Below are 20,895 nucleotides of genomic sequence, written 5' to 3' on the forward strand. Positions count from 1 at the left end.
TCCTTGCATCGTAAAAGGATTGGGTACAAATAGCACCAGCCCCACCACACTGAGGTCACTTCCATATCGCAAAGAGATTTACTTGAATGGTACTAGGATAAGATGAGGGACTTCAGTTCGTTGGAGAGGCCCGAGAAGCTGGACTTGTTCTTCTTTAGAGCAGAAAAGCTTAATTAAATTTAAACTTAATTAAATTCTATGGGGTTTTAATAGAGTAAATAAGGAAAAACTTGTTTCCATTGCCAGGAGCATTGACAGCCAGACACAGATTTAGTGACAGAAGACCTGGGATGGGGGTAGGTGGGGGGTGTTGGAGGGAAGAGTGGGCATGAATGAGCAGAATGTTTCATTTTACCTCCAGCTGTGTATGAGCTGGAATGTACTACTGCTTGAAAGCAGGCTGGGAGCAAATTCAATTGTAACTTTAGAAAGGAAGTGGAATAAATACTTGAAAAGGAAATACTTGGGAGGGCCATGAGGAAGGAACAGAGGAGTGAGACTAATTTTACAAAGAGCTGGCCCAGGCATGATGGACCGAGTGGGCTCCATCCATGCTAATAATAATAATAATTTTTATTGTCACAAGTAGGCTTACATTAACACTGCAATGAAGTCACTGTGAAAAGCCCCTAGTCGCCACATTCCGGCACCTGTTCGGGTACACGGAGGGAGAATTCAGAATGTCCAAATTACTGAACAAGCACGTCTTTCGGGACTTGTGGGAGGAAACCGGAGCACCCGGAGGAAACCCACACAGACACGGGGAGGACGTGCAGACTCTGCACAAACGGTGACCCAAGCCAGGAATCAAACCTGGGACCCGAGCGCTGTGAAGCAACAGTGCTAACCACTGTGCTACCGTGCCACCCACTGCATCATTCTATGATGATGTGAGGGCAGGCACGTCACAGGGTTTCTTTCTCACTCTGTACCACACCCGTTCACAAAGCAACATGTCCCACGGTGTCTGAAGGCTTCAGTAAATGGGAAGGATTTGCTGTGAATCCACAGAGAAGATGGCTGGATTAGCAGTGCATACGCACACAGTGGGCGAGGTCAGTGAAACTCAGCTCTACATATTTAGAAGCACAGGGCTCAAGGAGTGACGGGAAAGACAATTTCTGCTTATTTATTCCGCAGCAGCACAATAATTATGCTGGTAGAGTAAGATGAAGTAGGTCAGGAGGAGGTTTGAGTGGAGTATGGACATCAGTTGGGCCTGTACCTGTGACGTATATGTACGTTTATAATTTTGAGTGCTTTGTTTAAATCTATCCTTAACCTTCTCTGTTCTAAAGCGAACAAGTTAATCTTCTCCAATAATTGAAGTCCCACATTCCCAGTACCACTTTAATTAAACTCTCCTGCACCTTATAAAGAAACGTGAGAAGGGCTCACACAAAATGAAATTGCTTAATCTGGTTTTAATTATAATTCAAATGGAACATTTTGACTTGATTGGAAGGATTCTACGTGGCATATGGAGACAGCACGGAGCAACCCAAACTCCACTGCCTTCAGAGATCTCAGCATGGTGTTCACAACTTAAAAGCGTCATTACAAAATAGCGACACAAGCTTGTTCCAAAATGCCACTTTATAACGCTTGGTCGCTTACTGACCTACAAAACAATTGCTGAATATAACAGCAGTGCACAATGAATGAGATCAAAATTCCATTTGTGTAACTGCATTACCTTCAAGGCTATCCATGTAAGCTTGCAAAGTGAATACAATAGAGCATTAGTACCAGAGAGAAAAAAAAGACTCTTCAATCCAAGAGGGGAGCTTGCCCTATTCGGTGTTGGGACGCAACACAACAGCAGCAAGCTGCATCTATACAACGCCTGTGACTTAGAAAAATGTCCCAAAAGTACGGCCCGGGGGCCTTATCAGACAGAAATGCTTAGCCAAAGAAAGAATGATTAATACAGAGTGACCAGAAACTCAAAGAAGTTGGTTTTAAGGAGTGCCTGAAGGGAAGAGAAGCAAGGTGGCGGTGCTCAAGAGGCGACAAGAATTAGGGAGGAACATGGATCTGCGGAGGGCAATTTAAGCAGTGTTCTGAAGCCGCTTCCCAATTCACCATCCCTTTGTCAGATATCAAATAAGAGGACAAGGACATTCATCCCCTCAGGCTTGTCCTGTCATTCAGTTAGATTGTGGCTGGTCCATCTTGGTTCCATCACCTTCAATTTCCCTCACCTGCCAAACCCAAACATATTGAACTGACTGGGTTGGGGAACATTGCACACCTGCCCAATTTTACTCTCTGGCCGAAGCCAGTATTGGATAGAATGTAAAACCAGCGTTCCACTAGCTCCCCTGAGATTTCTGCCCAAGGAGATAGGTATATAATGCATTGTTCTGCATTGCAAGCCAGCTATTTAGCCCTGTGCTAAACCAGCCAGGTTAAATGCAGGGTAAAAGTTCCCTCTGCTTTTGCCCCAACAATGTGCCTCAGCACCAATGTATTGACGATCACCCGCTACTAACCTCCCAATTTTACACCAGTTTGAGGGCAGTTGTATGCATGGGAGGTGGACTGATTCTGTCCAACTCATCTCAGCTTACAGCCAAAGAGCGTTATCCCGTTAACGTTGATTTGAAGCCACATTTGTGAGATAGAACATACAGAGTCTAATCAACTGCATCATCCCTGCAATGTTCACTAGGATCATCCTTGGACAACAGGTGAACTATTGCAGGGCACATGGAATAATGGGCCGAACATATAGCTTGGGCAGGGAGACATAAAAGCGAGACTTCTTTAATCCCCTCCAATGGAAGATGTGGTGCTGGTCCTGCCCCCGGTGTGTGTGAGTGTCTAGAGTTTCTGACTGCACTGGTCTCAGCCTCGAGTTTGTGCTCGTTTGGAGCAGGATTTATTGACGTGGTACTCATTGCAGAGCAGATGAGCTCTCAGGATACCCAAAGAGATGCAATGTGACATGTTCAGTGAAGTGTGACAGTAAACCCCCGTTGTGGTGCAAGCAGTTACTGAGGGCCAGATGGGTTAGCAAGTCGGGAGACTCTCTGTGATGTAGAACAGTGCGTCAATGGATGAGCATCAATGTCATACCTTTTAGTCCCTCACGAAAAAAAATTAAAATCACTTCAAGCCAACTATCTCCCTGTGTTGCAAATGCTTTGATTTTCAGTTTTACCAATGCGGCTAGGCTAATTTTTCTTCTGAATTCTATTTTTTGTCCCAAAACTGCACGCACTCTGCCCCACAGTCTGTGTTTTGAGTAGAACTCCTCGTCTCTCCCTCACTCTTTCCTCCCGTGCATGCTATGGCATAGGCTCCGTAGCCCAAAGGTTGAGGTCAGCCAGCCACTGTTACTGCCTGATTCACCTTGTCTTCTTCAAGGGTTTTCTCACTATTAGAAAAAAATACTGTAAATTGAAGTCCAGCCAATTTCCAAACAGTACCTTGGTTCTAAACAAAGGGTTAATGCCCCAAAGCTGAGTGTCAAATCTACCAGTTACTAGAACCAGCAACTGTGGAACCTCTTAGCACAGCACTTGGCAAGTGTCAATCTGATTTATTTTGGCATGTTTCGCCCCTTTCTCCAATAGGGTTTCTCCCCATTGCCCCCACACTCCTGAAGGCGTTACTTCCTTGCTAACGTTGGATTTTACAGACACTGCAGTGACCCACCATCAACCCCACCTGGGTGGCCGTATATTAAGGCGATTGTTGACGAGCTACGCCCCCTGTGAGGGGCATCGTGGCCAGGTTTGATCCTGCCCTCAGCTGGGTGGGAGCCCCGACTGATATTCCCTCTCCCACTAACTCAGTGACATTCATGCCCACTGCAGCATGGGTGGGCTGCCCATGTTGCCCTATGGGTGCTCCCACCACAACATGCCAAGAATCACATTTAAGTTTTACCTGTTTGTATTTTCTATAGCACCGCTGAATGACAGCAGCGGCCATTTCCTGTTGTTCCCTGAAAGGACGTCCCTAAAAAAATGGAAAACATGATATTAACAACCCACTTTCCCACGCTTCTTTTCAGAATCATAGACTGATACAGCAAAGAGGGAAGGCATTCATCCCCTCCGACCTGTGCCAGCTGTTTGGTAGAGCTATTGAATTAGTCCCATTCTGCTACTCTTTCCCCATAGCCCTGTAATACGTTTCCCATCAAAAATGTGTCTAATTCGCCTTTGAAATCTGTTTCTCCCACCATTTCAGGCAGTGCATTCCAGATCACACCATCTCGCTGTGCAAAAAAGATTTTGTTTTCACCTGTCACCTTTTGCCAATCACCTTGAATCCACATTGGACGGCACGGTAGCACAGTGGTTAGCACTGCTGCCTCACGGCGCTGAGGACCCGGGTTCGATCCCGGCCCCGGGTCACTGTCCGTGTGGAGTGTACACATTTTCCCCTTGTCTGCGTGGGTCACACCCCCGCAACCCAAAGATGGGCAGTGTAGCCACTCTAAATTGGCCCTTAATTGAAAAAAAAAATAATTGGGTACTCTAAATTTATTTTTAAAAAACCTCAAATCCACATTCTCTGTTTTCTGACCCATCTGCCATTTTTGTATAACAATACCTGTTATTTATATTTTTGTCAACCTTTCTCCCCCCATTTTCCTGTAAGGAGTTCCACGGGCATGAGATACCTTCCAGTATACTCGCCTTGTCTCCATTTGTCTCTCAACTGCAGTTTTAGCATGGAGAGCATCACAAATTAGCCAACTCCTGTACCTCAGCCATTGACACCCTGCACACACTTACCAGTGCAGGTTGCTAGGCAATGAGTATAAAACGCACACGCGGCTGATATGACTCACCTCGGCCCCAGGGTTGGCGATGCTGCAGGAATGCCCGACAGGGCAACTGAACCCTTGAAACCCAGAAAAAAACCCTTGAAACCAGAAAAGGAACCTTGAAACTTTTTGCGATGAATGAGACACAGGAGCCAATTTGCGCTCAGTAGGGTCCCACAAACTGCAATGTGCTAATAGCTGGTTAACCTGGTTTACTCAGAGATGTTGGTTGAGAGACAAATATTGGGGTCAGGACACTAGAGAGAACCACCTTGCTCTTTTAAAAAGTGGTGTTCTGGGATCTTTTATGTCCACCTGAGAAGAAAGACAGGGCCTATTTTAACAAAATCTGGAAGACAGTACCTCCAACAGTGCAGCCCACCCCTTAGTGCAGACACTGGGAGTGTTGACCTGGACTATGTGCTCAGCGGTACTTGAACCCATGACCTACTGACTCAAAGGTGAGGATGCTACCCCCTGAGCCACGGCTGACACAAGTTGACACATGGACACATGACAAGTTTGTACGCTGCAACTCACATGCTGACCCTATGTGAGGACAGCGCCTCTAACCTTGTATTTCCGGAAGGCGGTTTGCACCAACTTGGCAGCCTCATATAGCTCTCTCTGCTCGTGATCTGACAAGGTCAGCTGGGCAAATTCATTCTCCATCTTTTCACTGGTCGACGCGCTCAGGAACTCAGACCAATCGGCTGCTGACGGGAGAGTGGGTTTCTCAAAATTAACCTCGTTGTTTGGTGACAAGGCGGGGCTTTGGCTTGCATTAGAGGGAGGGGTCAGCGGCTCACTGTACAAAGACCTAGAAGGTAAAAGCAGAGGCAGAGGTGATAAGCAACATTGTGAATGCAGAAGGTATCTATCACCTCGTGACTGGTTTTCATATCAACTGAGAGCAGCAGTTTCAACAAGGAGCCAATTCATCAACGCCAACCTGAACTAATATAGCACCTTCAACATAGTGAAACATCCCTTCAGATACCATTTGCCACCAAGTCACATAAGGAGATATTCGGACAGATGAAAATCTGCTCAAAGAGGAAAGTTTGAAAGGCGCATCTTAAAATAGGAGCGAGACGTGGAAATGTTAAGGGAGGGAATTCCAGAACTACCTCCTCCTTGACGGTTGAAGGCACTGGTGGATGGAGAAAAACGGGGAGGCCAGAATTAGAAGGGCGTAGAGATTTGTGAGAGTTGTGGGGTTGGGAGTGATTACAAAGGTAGGTAAGGGCAAGACTACAGAGGGACTTGAACGCAACTTAAACTCGAGATGTGCCTGGACTGGGAGCCAATGCAGGTCAGCGGGCACAGGGGCGACAGACAGGTCTACGAGACTTGGTGCAAATTCAGATATTGGCAGCAGGGTTCTGGAAAAGCTGAGGTTTATGGAGGGTAGAAGATGGGAGGCTGGCCAGGAGAACATTGGAATAGTCAAGCAAGGAGATGGATCGAGGAAAGGAAAGGGAAGGACAACATTATGGTGGTGGAAGTAGACAATATTGATAATGGAGAGGAGGACTTCTTTAATATATTTGTAAACAAAGTATATATCTTAATACCGGATAGTCAATTGAGCTGGCTCCTTCCTTTAACCAATGGGCAGAAGTTGGCGGGTCGATAGAGATCAGGGTGGAAACTCTGTCTGATTTTCCCCTTCCATAACCCAGCAACACTGACAACTAAAATGGCCTGACCATTGTTCCTACAGGGTGCACTGCGTTGTCCCACATTACAACAGTAACTACACTTCGAAAGAACGTAATTGATTGTAAAACATGTTAGGATGTCCTGATAGTGGTAAAGGCGCTATACAAATGCACATCTATTTCTTCTTGAGTGTTTTCTGAGTGGGTGTCTTCCCAAGGTTCGGGAGCGGGAGATGAGGGGGATTTCCTGGGAGTCTCCCCAAGGTTCAGGGCGGGGGGGCAGTGAGATTGGAGCTGCTGGACAAAATGGCACCCTGCTATGCGAGGAGCCTTTCCTGCTGATGACCTTCAGCTCCCCATCAGGAAATCCCTCTAAGTGCAGCCTCGGTGGGGAGAAACTCCCCGAGGCCAAAACAAAATGGCAAAGTGCCGTTGGATAGCGGGATGTTCCTCAGCACCGCAGCAACGTCCCGCTAAATGCACCGTTCAGCGGACTTTAACTAGAGTCTGCTGAATCGCGCCCATAGTTAATAAAGAGCAACCCTGCAGCTAGAAACTGAGTGGTGCTACCTATTCCAAGCCCTCAACCCTCCTCTCTTGTTCCATCCGCTCTTCCTTCTACCCCGCAGGTTCAGTGTGGAAATCAATGCTCATCGCCGTTTCATCTCCAACTCTTAACGTAATTTGTCCCCGGATCTGAAACCTGTGGAGCTCACCTCCCTCTGTCTCCTCTGCCTCCTACAGTCAATTACCCGAACCTGACAATATCCTAATTATTGTTTCTCGAGTCATCTCATGTTTCCTCCCGTTCTTTAAATTTCTTGCAAAATGGACTTTCGCCCAGGTTCATTAATGATAACAGGCGGTTTCCTGCGCTACTGACCGAAGCTGTGATAAGCTGGGTAAATGGTCCACATCTGCCAGGTAACTGGCCAACCAGCTCAAAGTGGTGTTCACACTGGGGATGTCCCCTCGCTCGGACAATGAAAATTCCATCGGGATGAAATTTTCCCGTTTGATCCTGTCTGGTGTTGCTTCAATGATCTGTTCAGCCAAGGACATCATATTAGCCTGAGGAAGCAAAAGAAAATTAAGTATATTATCGTTTGTTCTCCTAACACCACAGTTTTAAAGTTTGAATTTAGGGCTTTGGAAGTAAGACGAGCAAGGGGAGTTGGTATTAGCAACTCAATTGTTGAAGAACCTTTCTGAATGTTCTTCCAGCGAACGTCACTTTCAAAAATATTGCTGATCAATGTGATATTTTATGATACCCTGAATCAAGTGACCTAATTTCTACAATATAAAAATAGGCCACAAGCAAATGCAGTTGTTTATTCATCACAGAATAGCATGTAACCCCCACACTCCATTTTCTCCAGAGAGTGCTGACTCATGCTTTTGTATGATTCCCTCGAACGAATGGCCATTCTTCACTTGCCAGCCGAACAATAGCTACAGGTTCATAGCTCCTTGAAGGTGGAGTCGCAGGTGGACAGGGTGGTGAAGAAGGCATTCGGCATGCTTGGTTTCATTGGTCAGAACATTGAATACAGGAGTTGGGACGTCTTGTTGAAGTTGTACAAGACATTGGTACGGCCACACTTGGAATACTGTGTGCAGTTCTGGTCACCCTATTATAGGAAGGATATTATTAAACTGGAAAGAGTGCAGAAAAGATTTACTAGGATGTTGCTGGGACTTGATGGTTTGAGTTATAAGGAGAGGCTGGATAGACTGGGACTTTTTTCCTTGGAGCGTAGGAGGCTTAGGGGTGATCTTATAGAGGTCTATAAAATAATGAGGGGCATAGATAAGGTAGATAGTCAACATCTTTTCCCAAAGGTAGGGGAGTCTAAAACTAGAGGGCATAGGTTTAAGGTGAGAGGGGAGAGATTCAGAAGGGCCCAGAGGGGCAATTTCTTCACTCAGAGGGTAGAGAGTGTCTGGAATGGGCTGCCAGAGGTAGTAGTAGAGGTGGGTACAATTGTGTCTTTTAAAAAACATTTAGATAGTTACATGGGTAAGATGGGTATAGAGGGTTATGGGCCAAGTGCGGGCAACTGGGACTAGCTTAATGGTAAAAACTGGGCGGCATGGACTGGTTGGGCCGAAGGGCCTGTTTCCATGCTGTAAACTTCTATGATTCTATGATTCTAATAGGATTATAGTTCGGTCTGATCCTGTCATCCACGCACACGCACACTTTCCAGCAGGTGTGGCTGGGAGGGAATCGGGAGCTGGAGGGCTGGCTGCTTTTCCTGGGTTCAGCCACTCATTTGGACTCCCAACAATGGCTGGCCCAGCTGAAATCAGCCAACCTGGCTCAGGCCAGTGCCTGAGAGAGGGGCCCCTGTTGATTCTAGCCCACTCTGCTAATGTCTTGGGAAAAGATGTGCGCAAGAAAATTAAAGAATAAATTGGATTGACACTTGTTATCCCATGCAGTCGAAGGTCCCTTATTCTGCATCTCTCACCTGCAAATCATCCATATGTTGGAAACACTCCTCATTCTCCTTGTATGATAGCAATTCTGCATCTACCATCTCTCTCTCTGATAACATTAGAACACTGATGTCCTGCTTCTGTTGTATCCTGTGAGCAATGGACCCGGCGTTGAGACCTGAGACCTTCCTTATAACCACAGGCTGCCCTGTCGTTGTCTGTGCTGCCACACTGACATAAATCTCCTTCTGGCTCCACTTTGGGCTTGTCTGGTTCCCGACATTCCTGCATCCGGAAGTGAGGGGCAGAGGGAATTCTGAGGTATGTTGGGACAATTCCCTGGGACTCTTCCTCTCCATTTTCAAATCAATTGCATCAGGGGGTGGTTGCTTCGGGCTGGAGCTCAGTTTGGCGGTGATTTTCTGCTCCAGGTTTAGAGGCGGGGGAGATGATTTGCCTTGCCTGGCGTGGAAGTGTTCTGTGTTTAGCTTGTGTTTCTTGGAAGCTGGGAGGTCCCTCTGGCTGTCATTTCCATGGCACTGTAGGGATTCCGATCTCGGCCGTCTGAGATCTGGTACAATAAAGAAAGTCCTGTGTTTATTTACCTCATACTATATCTTTTAGCGACGTCTCAAAAAAGGTAGAACTATTGAAACATACAGCATAGACAAAGGCCATTCAGTCCACCATGAAAGAACTATCCAATTAGTTCCAGCTCCCTGCTCTTTCCTCATATGCCAGGAAATGTTTTCCCTTTATGTATTTATCTAGTTTCTTTATGAAAGTTATTCCTGAATCTGCTTCCTCCACCCTATCAAGAAGTGTATTTCAGGTGATTAGTTTACGAACATTACTGTTGCTATGGCTCCATTTTCTAATTATTGGATATGAATCATATATATGGAATGGGGAATTATGAATTGAGGAAAAAGCATATAGTAAAGAGAAAGGATATCAATTATAACCTACACTGGATTCTTGACAAATGGAACCCATGGGAACAGAAGAACACGAGGAGGCCATTCAACTCTCAAGCCTGTTCTGACACTGATGAGAGTAGGGCTGATCCTAACCCATAGCAGCTCTATGTACGGCTTTCAAAGATGGCTGCCTCACACAGGCCTCTTATAAGTGAGTGCAAACCAAAGCCTGCAACCCAGAGATCAAATTCCACCATTAGTGTGCTTCATCAGATTGGGATGTTGACTGCCCTCCATTCCTTCACCCTGGCTACCTTTTTATCATGTAGTGTACCTCATGAGCCTACTAAGAGGGAACAGGATATTCACTGGGGGTGTCAGTTGAGGTTCATACAACAGTTATCCCAAGTTGAGATTCAGTTAATATACCGCAGAGCGGGGACTGACCCTGGTATTAACGTCTGGATGCCTTTTGGGCCAGGCTGGGCAGATTGGGGACCATTCTCAATCTTAATCTCTGTGTCCTGGGGGTGGTGGGCCACATGGAGGCCTGGTGCACCTTCCGAGGGAACAGAGAAAGTGAAGAAACTTGACCCTGGGCAGGCAGGAAGAGAGCAACAGAGCAACTGCTCTCTCAGAAGCAGGAGGGTGATAGCCCAGAGACTGCAGAGAAAACAGAAGAGTTCACGTCGTCATTCTAGCCCCGGTTCAGGAAATAAGCCTCTGCCTTCTGAGCTGGTTGTAAATGAATGTCCCGAATGGACATTGGACAATAGACAAAAACTGTCTTTCATATTACCCCGAAAGATCACAGGATGGTTAATGTTGGGAATGAAAAAAATATCTTATTGATAGGTAGAGAACACTCATCAAGGCAGAATAGAGGGAATTTTATTCTGTATCTAACCTATGCTACAACTGGCCTGGCATGTTTGATGGACAGTGGAGAGGAAACGTATCTAATTCATGCTGGATGTGTCTCATGGGATATAATGAATAGAGATTTGCTTTGTGTCTGATCTGTGTTGATCACACCCGGGGAGTTTTCATGCTGTTCTGAAAATAGCATTGTTCCATGCCCGGCCTGAACATCCTGACTTCAGCTCGTAGGAAATTTACTGGTATGTAAAAAAAGACACGGGGCCAAAAACACACAAAGCCGTGGTTGCTAAACACATGTCGAAATGAATAAAGTGCACCTGTGGGAGGAGATGTGCTGACGTTCTTCTGGGGTTCCTGACTGCTGTTACTGCCACTGTTCCACTGCCCAATCCAGCCATCGCTTCCTGACTTTGCAATGGGAGAGCAAACCATTCCAGGCGTTTGGGGAAGGCTGGAGAGCTGTGACTCGTCTTCCCTCTGTAGCTCTTCCAGATACTCTGCCAGCTTCACATGCCCCCTCGAGCGGGCAATTGTCAGGGGCAAACGACCCAGTGAATCAGGGATGGAGAGAGCTCGGTGGTCCCACTTATACAGAACGACAGCTGCTTCAGTGTGCCCCAATGCACAAGCCCACATCTGGTTGAAAATAGAGGACCGATTATTTTATTATTTCACATCCCGGCAGATCAAAAAAAGTAGAAGTTAGAATTGGCTCTCACTTGCAGCAGCACTTACTCCAGTGTTGGCAAGTTGATGCAATCCTTCTCAGAGATCATAAAACACCTTATATAAATGCAAGTTTCTCCTGTCTTTAAGGAGCTCCAACCCAACACAATGCGCAGACGATAGGCGCGATCCACCAGCCGCGTCTCGCTTGAGCGCGGTGCTGCCGGGAGAGGCCTCTCGCAGGCTTGCTGGCAATCTTCACGCCTCGCGGGATCCACCCAGGACCCGCCAAGCGTCCGAGTTAGAATCCAGCCCACAAGGGGCGTGACCAAATGGCGCACGCTGAAGCCGGTTTTAAACCAACTTCGGCGAACGTACCCGGGATCCACCGGCCACGCGGGATCCACCGGCCTCCCCAGCAAGGCCGCAGCCGGGCGCCGTTCAGCACTGGTCCACACAAAGGTGGACCGGGGGAACAGTACCCAGGGGTCTCCCGGGCCATTAGAGATGCCTGCGTGGTCAGGGTCAGTGCAGGTGGCCCCTTGGCACTCCCTCTAGAACATGGGCACCTTGGCACTGCTAAACTAGCACCTTGGCACTACCACCCTGGGTAGCAGTGCAAGGGTGCCAAGGCACTGCCAGAGGTCCAGGCCCGAGGGGGCCATGCCCATTAAAGGAGGGCGGAGGGGGCTACGAAACGTGGGGGAGTGTAGGGGCCTCTGGGAGGTTGGGGGTGGTGACGGGTGGGGGTCCTGGATGGGGAGGGGCCTGTAAGTGCGCATGGGGGTGCCTGAAGAGGGGGGATCTCCAGTGACCCCATAGTGGGGTCCTCACTTGGGAGAGTGTGCAGCAATACCCATGTATATGGGAGGAGACATTGCCCATGGGTGGGGGACCCACAAGCTCACTTAGAGATCGGGACACGCTATCAAAATGGTGGCTCAATCTCTGAGTTCAGCTCCCCAGTGCTAAAAAAATTCTAAGGGCACGATCCTCAAGCCATGATGTGCCGGAAAATCAGCTCACCGTGGCGCAGTGTGGCCGGTGAAAGCTGGGAGATCCCGCTCCCGGGATCTACCCATCCGACTCGCAAGATTAAACGCATTCTTGCGAGACGTTGCAAGGGGAATCCCACCCACAATGGGTGGGACCACCTTTTAGCAAATCTGCATATTAGAGTGAGGCAGTAACCTTACTCGACTGTGCAGATTTCCGAGGTACTTGAGGCTTTCGGATTCAATCCCTTCGCCTTGGGACCTCGGGCGAGTGCCATGTGGTGCTGATCCCCACAAACGGGGACCAGACGGAACAACATTGGCGGGGGTCGCCAAAGGGACCAGAGGCCCCCAGCTGCATGCCCTTTGGGCAGGGTGATGCCCTGGCACTGCTGGTGCCACCTGTGTACCCTTGTAGTACCACCCTGGCAGTGTCACCTGGGTGCCAGCCTGGAGGTGCCCAGGTGGCACTACCAGCGGCACTGTCAGGCTGCCAGGTTGGCACTACCAAGCTGCCATTTTCTGCACACAATCATGCAGGGATTGCCCGGCGTGGGTGTGGGGTGCACGGGGGGGCCGACGGACCCTATCATATTGCATTCGGACTGGGGCGAAGTTGGGAATTCTTTTTGGGGCCTCGGAGGCACCAGCACTGCCTGCTTACCACCCTGCCCAAAGGACGTGCACCTGGGGCCTCCAATGCCCAGGGAGACCCCCCACAAATGCAGTTCCGTCTGGTCCCCGTCTGTGGGGACCAGTTCTGAACAGCCCTCGGCCGAGGTGATGGATCCCAACGCCTCGGGTATCTCAGGAATCTGCACATTAAAGTGAGACTAGCTGTCTCGCTCTAAGATGCAGTTTGCTAAAACGTGATCCCGCCCACAATGGGGTCTCCCGGCTTTTATTAGCCACGCTACGCTCTTCGGGCGCAGCGTGGCTGTTGGATCGCGCCCTTAGAAATGTTTTTGTTGAATCGTGCCCCAAATCTATGAGCAAGAGGCCAGAATTGGAGGAGTCCGGAGATCTCGAAGGAGGTAACGCTAGAGCAGGAGGTTACAGAAATAGGGAGTGGAGAGGACGTGGAGGAATTTGAACACAAGAATGAGAATTTGACATCTGAGGCTTTCTGGGCTGGAAACACAATGTAGGTCAGCAGCAGCGTGAATTCAATTGTAATCTTTTTAAATGCCTTTTCAAAATTTCACTGATCAGATCCTGTTACGGATTGAGTATCCACAGTCCCTAACCCATAAAATATTCTCCCACATACTTTCTAAATGGAGGTGACATTTCACTTACCAGGGGTGTGCAGGAGAAATGATCAACATTTAATGGATCTACCTCCAGTTCCAGATCAATACTGTCCGCATGTTTTGCACTGTGAAAGAACAGACACGGGCTGTTAATGAAGCCGGTTCCCATCGCGAACCAATGACCTGGCAATTTATTGGTGAAGGTGTGTGTATGATTCCACTCTAAAATATTCTTGCAAGATCGCTCTTGCAGCGAGGGACGTGAGATCAACCTGTTGTCAGATGGGCTACCCCTCTCTCTCTTACCTCGAATCTCCCATCTCTCTGTCACATTCTTCCCTCGTCTCTCCCTTCAATGCAACTGTGACCATTGTTTCCCTGAACTTTCTTGTATTTCCCGCACCCTTTTCCCCGTCCCTCCACCTTCACTGCGTTTAAATCGGCCCTCGTCTTTCCCATGGGCTCAAAAGGGTGGAGCCCCTCATTGGTCAGCTTCCCACACACAAGCATCAGGTTTTCCAAACTTGGTGTAATTTATGGGTACATTGTCAGCTTGCCACCTTTAGACAGGCTTTCGTGATCAGTCATCCTCCAATAAAGACACTTCTCACTTCTCATCCACTGAAAACCCTTGATTTCCTGTCCTCAGTAATTAAACTAATATAGGAATGAAGATACCAGAACTTGCTCTCATCAACCTTCTCTACAGAAATACTTTTACTATGATTGCACACTGACATAAGAATTAGGAACAGAAGTAGGCCAGCCCCTTGAGCCCGCTCCACCATTCAATACGGTCATGGCTCATCTCCTCCCGACCTCACCTCCACTTTCCTGCCCATTCTCCATAACCCTTCAATCCATTACTCATTAAAAATCTGTCTATCACCTCCTTACATGTATTCACTGCCCTGGCATCCAACGGACACCTGAGTACAGTCACAATCAACGAGTGATTTTCTGTCGGCTCGATCCCCATTGTGCAAATTCCTTGATCTCAGTCACACTGCCAGGATTTTGGGGATATTACCAGGTGAAACTGAAACGTCTATGACTTTGTTCCAATAATGTTCCTATTCAGAAAACTGCCCCCTATTTTACCTTCAAGCCAAGTCCCCACTCGGAGTAGCTGTCCATCACTATTGCCCTTGCACATGTGTCCCTCACTTCACAGAAGCGGATCATTGCTTCTTCCCCACTATTACCAGACTCCTAAACGACCCTCTTATGAACTGACCTGATTAACACTGCACCCCTGTATGCTTCACCCGATGCCGGTGTCTAGGTATTTACATTGTGTACCTTGTGTTGCCCTGTTATGTATTTTCTTTTCTTTTCATGTACTTAATGATGTGTTGAGCTGTTCGCAGAAAAATACTTTTCACTGCACCTCGGTACACGTGACAATAAACCAGTCCAATCCAATCCACCGGAGCCTGGCTGTTGCTTACCGCCATTTGATGAGCGTCTGGATCAATGTGGCATAGCCCTGGGCAGCTGCCAGATGCAGGAGGGTCATTCCTCGGAAGGTCTTGGAGTGGATGAGGTGTTTGGATTTGACCCAGCAGGCACGACTCATCATCTTCTCACATACCAGCACCACACGGTTCTCGAAGGAGCAGCTGGCCACCCTGGATGCACACTGCACATTGGGGTGAGGAACACATTCTGAGATCAGCCTGCTCACATGACACTGTGCTAGGCTCAGAAAAACAACAACAGCTGTGGCATTCATACAGCACATTGGACATTACAGTGCACACACAGGCTTGGTCACAACCTTGTGGTCCACTTGGCAGCCAGATGAACTTCCAACTACCTATCTGCTGCATCGCAATGACCTGCCTTTGTTCCATCCCTGCAACATCACGCCACTCGTCTGCTTAGTTTATCTGCTGCTGAAACCATTATCCATGGCTTTGTTACCTTCAGACTCGACCGTTCTCCTGGCTGGCATCCCATTTTTCGCCCTCTTTCTGCTGCCCATTTTCTAACTCGCAACAAGTGCCATTCGTCCATCACACCAGTGCTTGGTGACCTGTGTTCAGGCTCCAGGTCTGGCAATGTCCTGATTTCAAAATTCTCATCCTTGTGTTCAAATCCCTTCCTGACACCCTAACCCACCCACAACTTCTATAACCTCCTAGAGCTCTTCAAACCTCCAAGATCTCCACCTCTTGACAAATACATGAATAGGATGGGAATAGAGGGATACGGACCCAGGAAGTGTAGAAGATTGTAGTTTAGTCGGGCAGCGTGGTCGGCACGGGCTTGGAGGGCAGAAGGGCCTGTTCCTGTGCTGTACATTTCTTTGTTTGTTCTTTGTTCTTCCAATTCAGCTCCCCGCTGCAGCTCTGATTTTAATTGCTCTATCACTTACAGCCATGCCTTCAACAGCCTTGGCCTGAAGCTATGGAATTCCATCCATATCTCTCCATCTCTCTCCCCCCTCCCTTGAAAACTTACCAGCTTTCGTTCATCTGTCCTATATATCTCCTTATGTGGCTTGGCATCAAAATCTGTGAGATGTCACTCTTGTAAAATGCCTTGGTACATTTTACTGTGTTAAGATGTGCTGGAAATGCAAGTTTATATTATATTTGGACAGGTGACCAAAAGCTTGGTCAAAGATGTAAGTTTCAAGAGTCTTCCTGGAGAATGAGAGTAAAGAGGCGGAAAGGGAGGGAATGCTAGAGCCTGGGTCCTGGACAGCTGCTCGTAGTGGATTAAGGCAATGGGGTATGTGCAAGTGGCCAGAGTTGGAGGGGTGCAGAGTGGTTGAAAGATTGTAGAGCTAGGGGAGGTTACAAATGTAGGAAAGGAAGATGAGTTCACGGAGGGTTTTGAATGCAAGGCTGAGAATTTTAAATTTTAAATTCAAGGAGTGTCTGGAGCAGAAGCCAATTGATGATATAATCTTACAGGGATACTCTCTTCTAAAAATCTGCTTGGCAAACCTGTTTTTGATTCTTGCAAATTGGGCATAATTTGTCACATCATTGGTGTACAAAATTGCACAGTATTCTGCAACTGTCTGAAAGCCGTTTCATGAAAATGGAATTCTTTTCTGCCATAAATTTAGAGTACCCAATTCTTTTTTTTCCAATTAAGGGGCAATTTAGCGTGGCCAATCCACCTACCCTGCGCATCTTTGGGTTGTGGGGGTGAGACCCACACAGACACGGGGAGAATGTGCCATCTCCACACAGACAGTGACCCGGGGCTGGGATCATACCCTGGTCTCAGTGCTGTGAGGCAGCAGTGCTAACCACTGCGCCACTGTGCCACCCCCCCCCCCCCAAAATGGAATTCTTTAAGTGCCATTTTTGAATATAGTTTTAAGAGGAATGACATTTTAAACTTATTTTACAAGTAGACACAATGGAAATACAGCGATACATCTTACAATGCAACACCCATTGTACAGAACTTCTTGCAATGGGAGTGATGTTGGGGGTTAGAGTGAGAAGGGCAGTGGACTCCTGTCAATGGCCTTCAATCTTGTGTGCTGACCTCTGAGCTTCAGTTGTACAGACTGTTAAATTGTTAAATACAGGGGGCTGAAAGGAAGGAGTTACTGAGTAGCAGTGTGAGGGAACGTGATACACATCAGTAGAAATAAAGTTAGCATGCCAGGACATCTCTGAATCAGAAGATTTGGGTTCAAGTCCTACTCCTTTGACTTGAGTACAAAATCTAGGTTGACACTTCAGTGGATTTCTGAGGGAATGGTGTTGTCGGAAGTGCTGTCTTTCAAATAAGGCATTAAAACGAGTTCCAATCTGTGGGCCTATTACATGGAACTGTTATGAAGAACAGTAGGGGAGTTCCCAATGTGTCATGACCAACGTTTATACTCAATACATTTATCCTCAACTAACACCTAAAAACAGATTGGTCGTTATCTTGCTGCTTGCTGTGCACAGATTTGATACCACATTTCCATCATTACAACACTGTTTCAAAAGTGCTTCATTAGCCGTAAAGTGCTCCGAGATAGCCTGAGGTTGTGAAAGGCAATATAAATGCAAGTTCGTTCATTTTTTTCCATAAGTCCCAAATCATATCCTCTTTCCTACAACATGTAATATCTTACATACACCCTCTGAGACACCTCCACTCATCACATGCTCAACTTGCATGCAAATTAAATGCTTGGGCAGCCACGGCAGATCACCCAAATATGTTTTGCTTGCTTTTGGACCATGGTGTGCTGTACCTGTGCCTGGCTGTTGCCGCCCCCTCCTCCGTTACCCCCTCCAGACTGCTGGTGATGCTGGTGAGATCCCATCTCCGACATCCGCCTTTCCATTTGTTCCAGGCGCTCCAAGATGGACATCCTGAACTGGTTGTCTAGAAAAAAAAGAGCCAAGAATGGGTCAGCACATCAAACACCGAAACATAGCGGATCAGTAAACACTACCCTGCAGAAACCCAAGTCTCTGCGTTATCAGTGAGTAACATACAAGCTGGACTCCCTTTGGGGGGTATGGTTTCAAGATAGATATGTTACTGGGTTAGTCATCCAGATGCTGGATGTGAGATTAAACCCTGCCGTGGAAGTCTGTGAATTTGAATTCAGTTAATTAAATACATTTGGAACCGAAACCTAGCGCTGACCATGAAGCTGTCACATTGTCACAAAAGTCCATCTGGCTCAATAAAGCATCCAAAGAAAATTTAAAAAACACACAAGTTATTTTAACAACATGACCTTCTCACAGATTGCTTGCAGAAGGATCTGGGAGATTAACTGTTAATCACGTCATTTTCTTGTTTCTTTCCTATTTTCACTCATGCCCTCTCAGAGCTCCCCTCCAGTTCCCTCGATCCTATTCCCACAAAACCACTGACCACCACAAAACCACTGACCACCACAAAACCACTGACCACCCCAGCGTTCCTTCCTGGTCCCCATAATAACTGGCATTGTAAGCATTTCTCTCTCTTCAGGTGTTTATCTCTCTCCTTTAAATCTTCCGTTATCACCCCGCTCCTGAAAAAAACAACCCCAATGTGGAATTCCCTCCCAATTCCTCTCCACCTCGGAAGTGCCCTTTCCTCCTTTTATGCACTACTTAAAACCTAAACCGGTTCGATCCTGGCCCTGAGTCACTGCCTGTGTGGAGATTGCACATTCTCCCTTTGTCTGTGCGGGTCTCAGCGCCACAACCCAGGGTAGGTGAATTGGCCACGTTAAATTGCCCCTTAATTGAAAAAAAGGAATTGGGTACTTTAAGTTTAAAAAAAACCTAATCCTTTGATGAAGCTTTTGGTCATCTGATATAAAATCTCCTTCAGTGGCTTGCTGTTTTATAATGCCTCAGTGAAGTGCTTTAGGATATTTCACCACATTAAATGTATTGTCTATATATATAAGCGATATGTCTGACTGTTTGTATGTTGGCAAACCTCTCCAAGGTCATTGGGCCAACCTCAACCAAATTTGGTGGGATGATACCTCAGACCAAGAGGCATATCGTAGGGGTGTTTACATCTAAGCACTCCCACCATGGGGGCTTTGGCCTCTTAGCAGGGGATCTCGTGGCCCTACCTGCAACGTGTCCCTGCTGAAACTATAACTCAGACATGCCATGCTTTAGCCAAACTTAACCATACGAATGTGATGAATTTACATCGTAAATTCCTGACTTCCATTCAATTTCATTTGTTTCTCTTCTCATATTTCATTTGATTCAGACAAGTTATGTTCGGAGACATTGCACATCAAGGGAAAGTGACAGGTGGCAGGCAGTGCCAGGGGGGAGGAACAAGCTGGAGCAAAAAAATGTTGACAGAAAGCAACAGGCAGCAATTAGAGAAAGGCAAGATGAAGAGGCAAGAGCAGGAAGGGAGGAGGTTGCCAGCGTGACAGGATGCAAGAAGAACGGCATCAGATCCATTGAATGTTCTTTTATGGGAACAATAACAAAATTAAAGCATTTATTGAAAATATAACAGCTGAGCAGGATCACCAAGAAATCTCTTTATTTTGTCCTACGAAGAACCTCTAATGTGGCCCATCATAAATATATAGGGTACAATTTAACGGGGCAGGATCAGAGTCCCGCTATTGCGCTTTTTGTGGTGTATTTCCCGGGAGCCGCAGTGCCGAGACCGACACCGCTATTAAATGGCACTTTGCTGAGGAACTCCCGCCGAGACTACACTTAAAATCGTTTCCTGCACTGACGAGCGCAGCTCGAGGATCAGGGCGCCATTTTAAAATGCTGCCCTGATCTTTCGAACTCCCCTCAGCCATGCCACCGTGGCCTCTGGACCCTCCCACTGAACCCAACATACCTCTTATGGGTTCCTCAAGTCCCCCCTCACCGTACCTCTTAAGGGCAAGGCACCCCTGGGCCTGATCCCTGGCATGGGTAACCTGGCAGCATGGCACTTTGGCAGTGTCATCCAGGCACCCTGGTAGTGCACAGGTGGCAGTGCCAAGGTGGCTGACTGGCAGTGCCTGGGTGCCAGGGTACCACCCTGCTCAGTGCCTGACCTCCTGGTTATCTAATGGCCGGGGAGACCGCCCTCCCCAGATGGTGTTATGCATGGTCCATGTTTGTGTGGACCAGTGCTAAATGACGCCATGGAGGCGAGGTCTCCCAAGCGAGGCTGTAAATTCCCGGGCCCTGGGGGAATACAGCCCAGACATAATGGCTCATTTAAATATGTATGTCTGGATCTCGCCCAGCGAGGGCGAGAACGAGCTCATGGGGCACGATCCTCCGCTCCCGCGCCAGTTTGGAGAATCGCCTAGCGTGCCATTTTTCCCCGCGACGCCGGTCCGACGCCCTCCCGTGATGCACCCAAGCGGCGAGAACGGCCCCGTCGAGTTCTGCGCGGCGCAGGCCGGAGAATCGCCCGGGACACCCAAAATGGCGATTTTCCACTACACCCGCTATTCTCTGGCCCAGATGGGCCGAGCGGCCTGCCCAAAACGACGGGGTCCCACCGGCGCCATCCACACCTGGTCGCTGCCAGCGTGAACAGCGCGGGAACGCTGGGGGGCGTGGCCTGTGGGGGGGCGAGGGGGGTTCTTTCACCGGGGTTGCACTCAAAAGGGGTCTGGCCCGCGATCGGTGCCCACCGATCGGCGGGCCGGCCTCTCTGAAGGAGGACCTCCTTTCCTCCGCGCCCCGCAAGATCCATCCAACACCTTCTTGCGGGGCGGCCTCGGGGAGGACGGCAACCACGCATGCGCGGGTGACGCCAGTTAGGCGGCGGATGACTCGGCGCCGCTTTTATACAGTGCCAATGCCCGGCGCGCGCTGACGA

The 20,895-nt window shown here is 48.1% G+C and overlaps 1 protein-coding gene across 6 annotated transcripts in view; it reads right to left on the reverse strand.

The window, feature by feature from the left end:
- Positions 1 to 20,895, reverse strand: part of camta1a (calmodulin binding transcription activator 1a) — an 840,747-nt gene that overhangs the window by 262,512 nt on the left and 557,340 nt on the right. For 5 of the 6 annotated variants that reach the window (XM_072478070.1, XM_072478069.1, XM_072478067.1 and 2 more), the window contains 9 exons: positions 17,831 to 17,964; positions 15,063 to 15,253; positions 13,658 to 13,736; positions 11,015 to 11,333; positions 8,928 to 9,466; positions 7,334 to 7,521; positions 5,360 to 5,606; positions 3,898 to 3,969; positions 1,697 to 1,717 (listed from right to left, as the gene is read on the reverse strand). In XM_072478070.1, the coding sequence (XP_072334171.1) occupies positions 1,697 to 1,717; positions 3,898 to 3,969; positions 5,360 to 5,606; positions 7,334 to 7,521; positions 8,928 to 9,466; positions 11,015 to 11,333; positions 13,658 to 13,736; positions 15,063 to 15,253; positions 17,831 to 17,964 (1,790 nt within the window). The remainder of the gene's footprint in view (positions 1 to 1,696; positions 1,718 to 3,897; positions 3,970 to 5,359; positions 5,607 to 7,333; positions 7,522 to 8,927; positions 9,467 to 11,014; positions 11,334 to 13,657; positions 13,737 to 15,062; positions 15,254 to 17,830; positions 17,965 to 20,895) is intronic. The other variant, XM_072478068.1, reaches the window with a different exon arrangement.

This window comes from Scyliorhinus torazame, chromosome 16, assembly GCF_047496885.1.
Source record: "Scyliorhinus torazame isolate Kashiwa2021f chromosome 16, sScyTor2.1, whole genome shotgun sequence".
Taxonomy (NCBI): domain Eukaryota; kingdom Metazoa; phylum Chordata; class Chondrichthyes; order Carcharhiniformes; family Scyliorhinidae; genus Scyliorhinus; species Scyliorhinus torazame.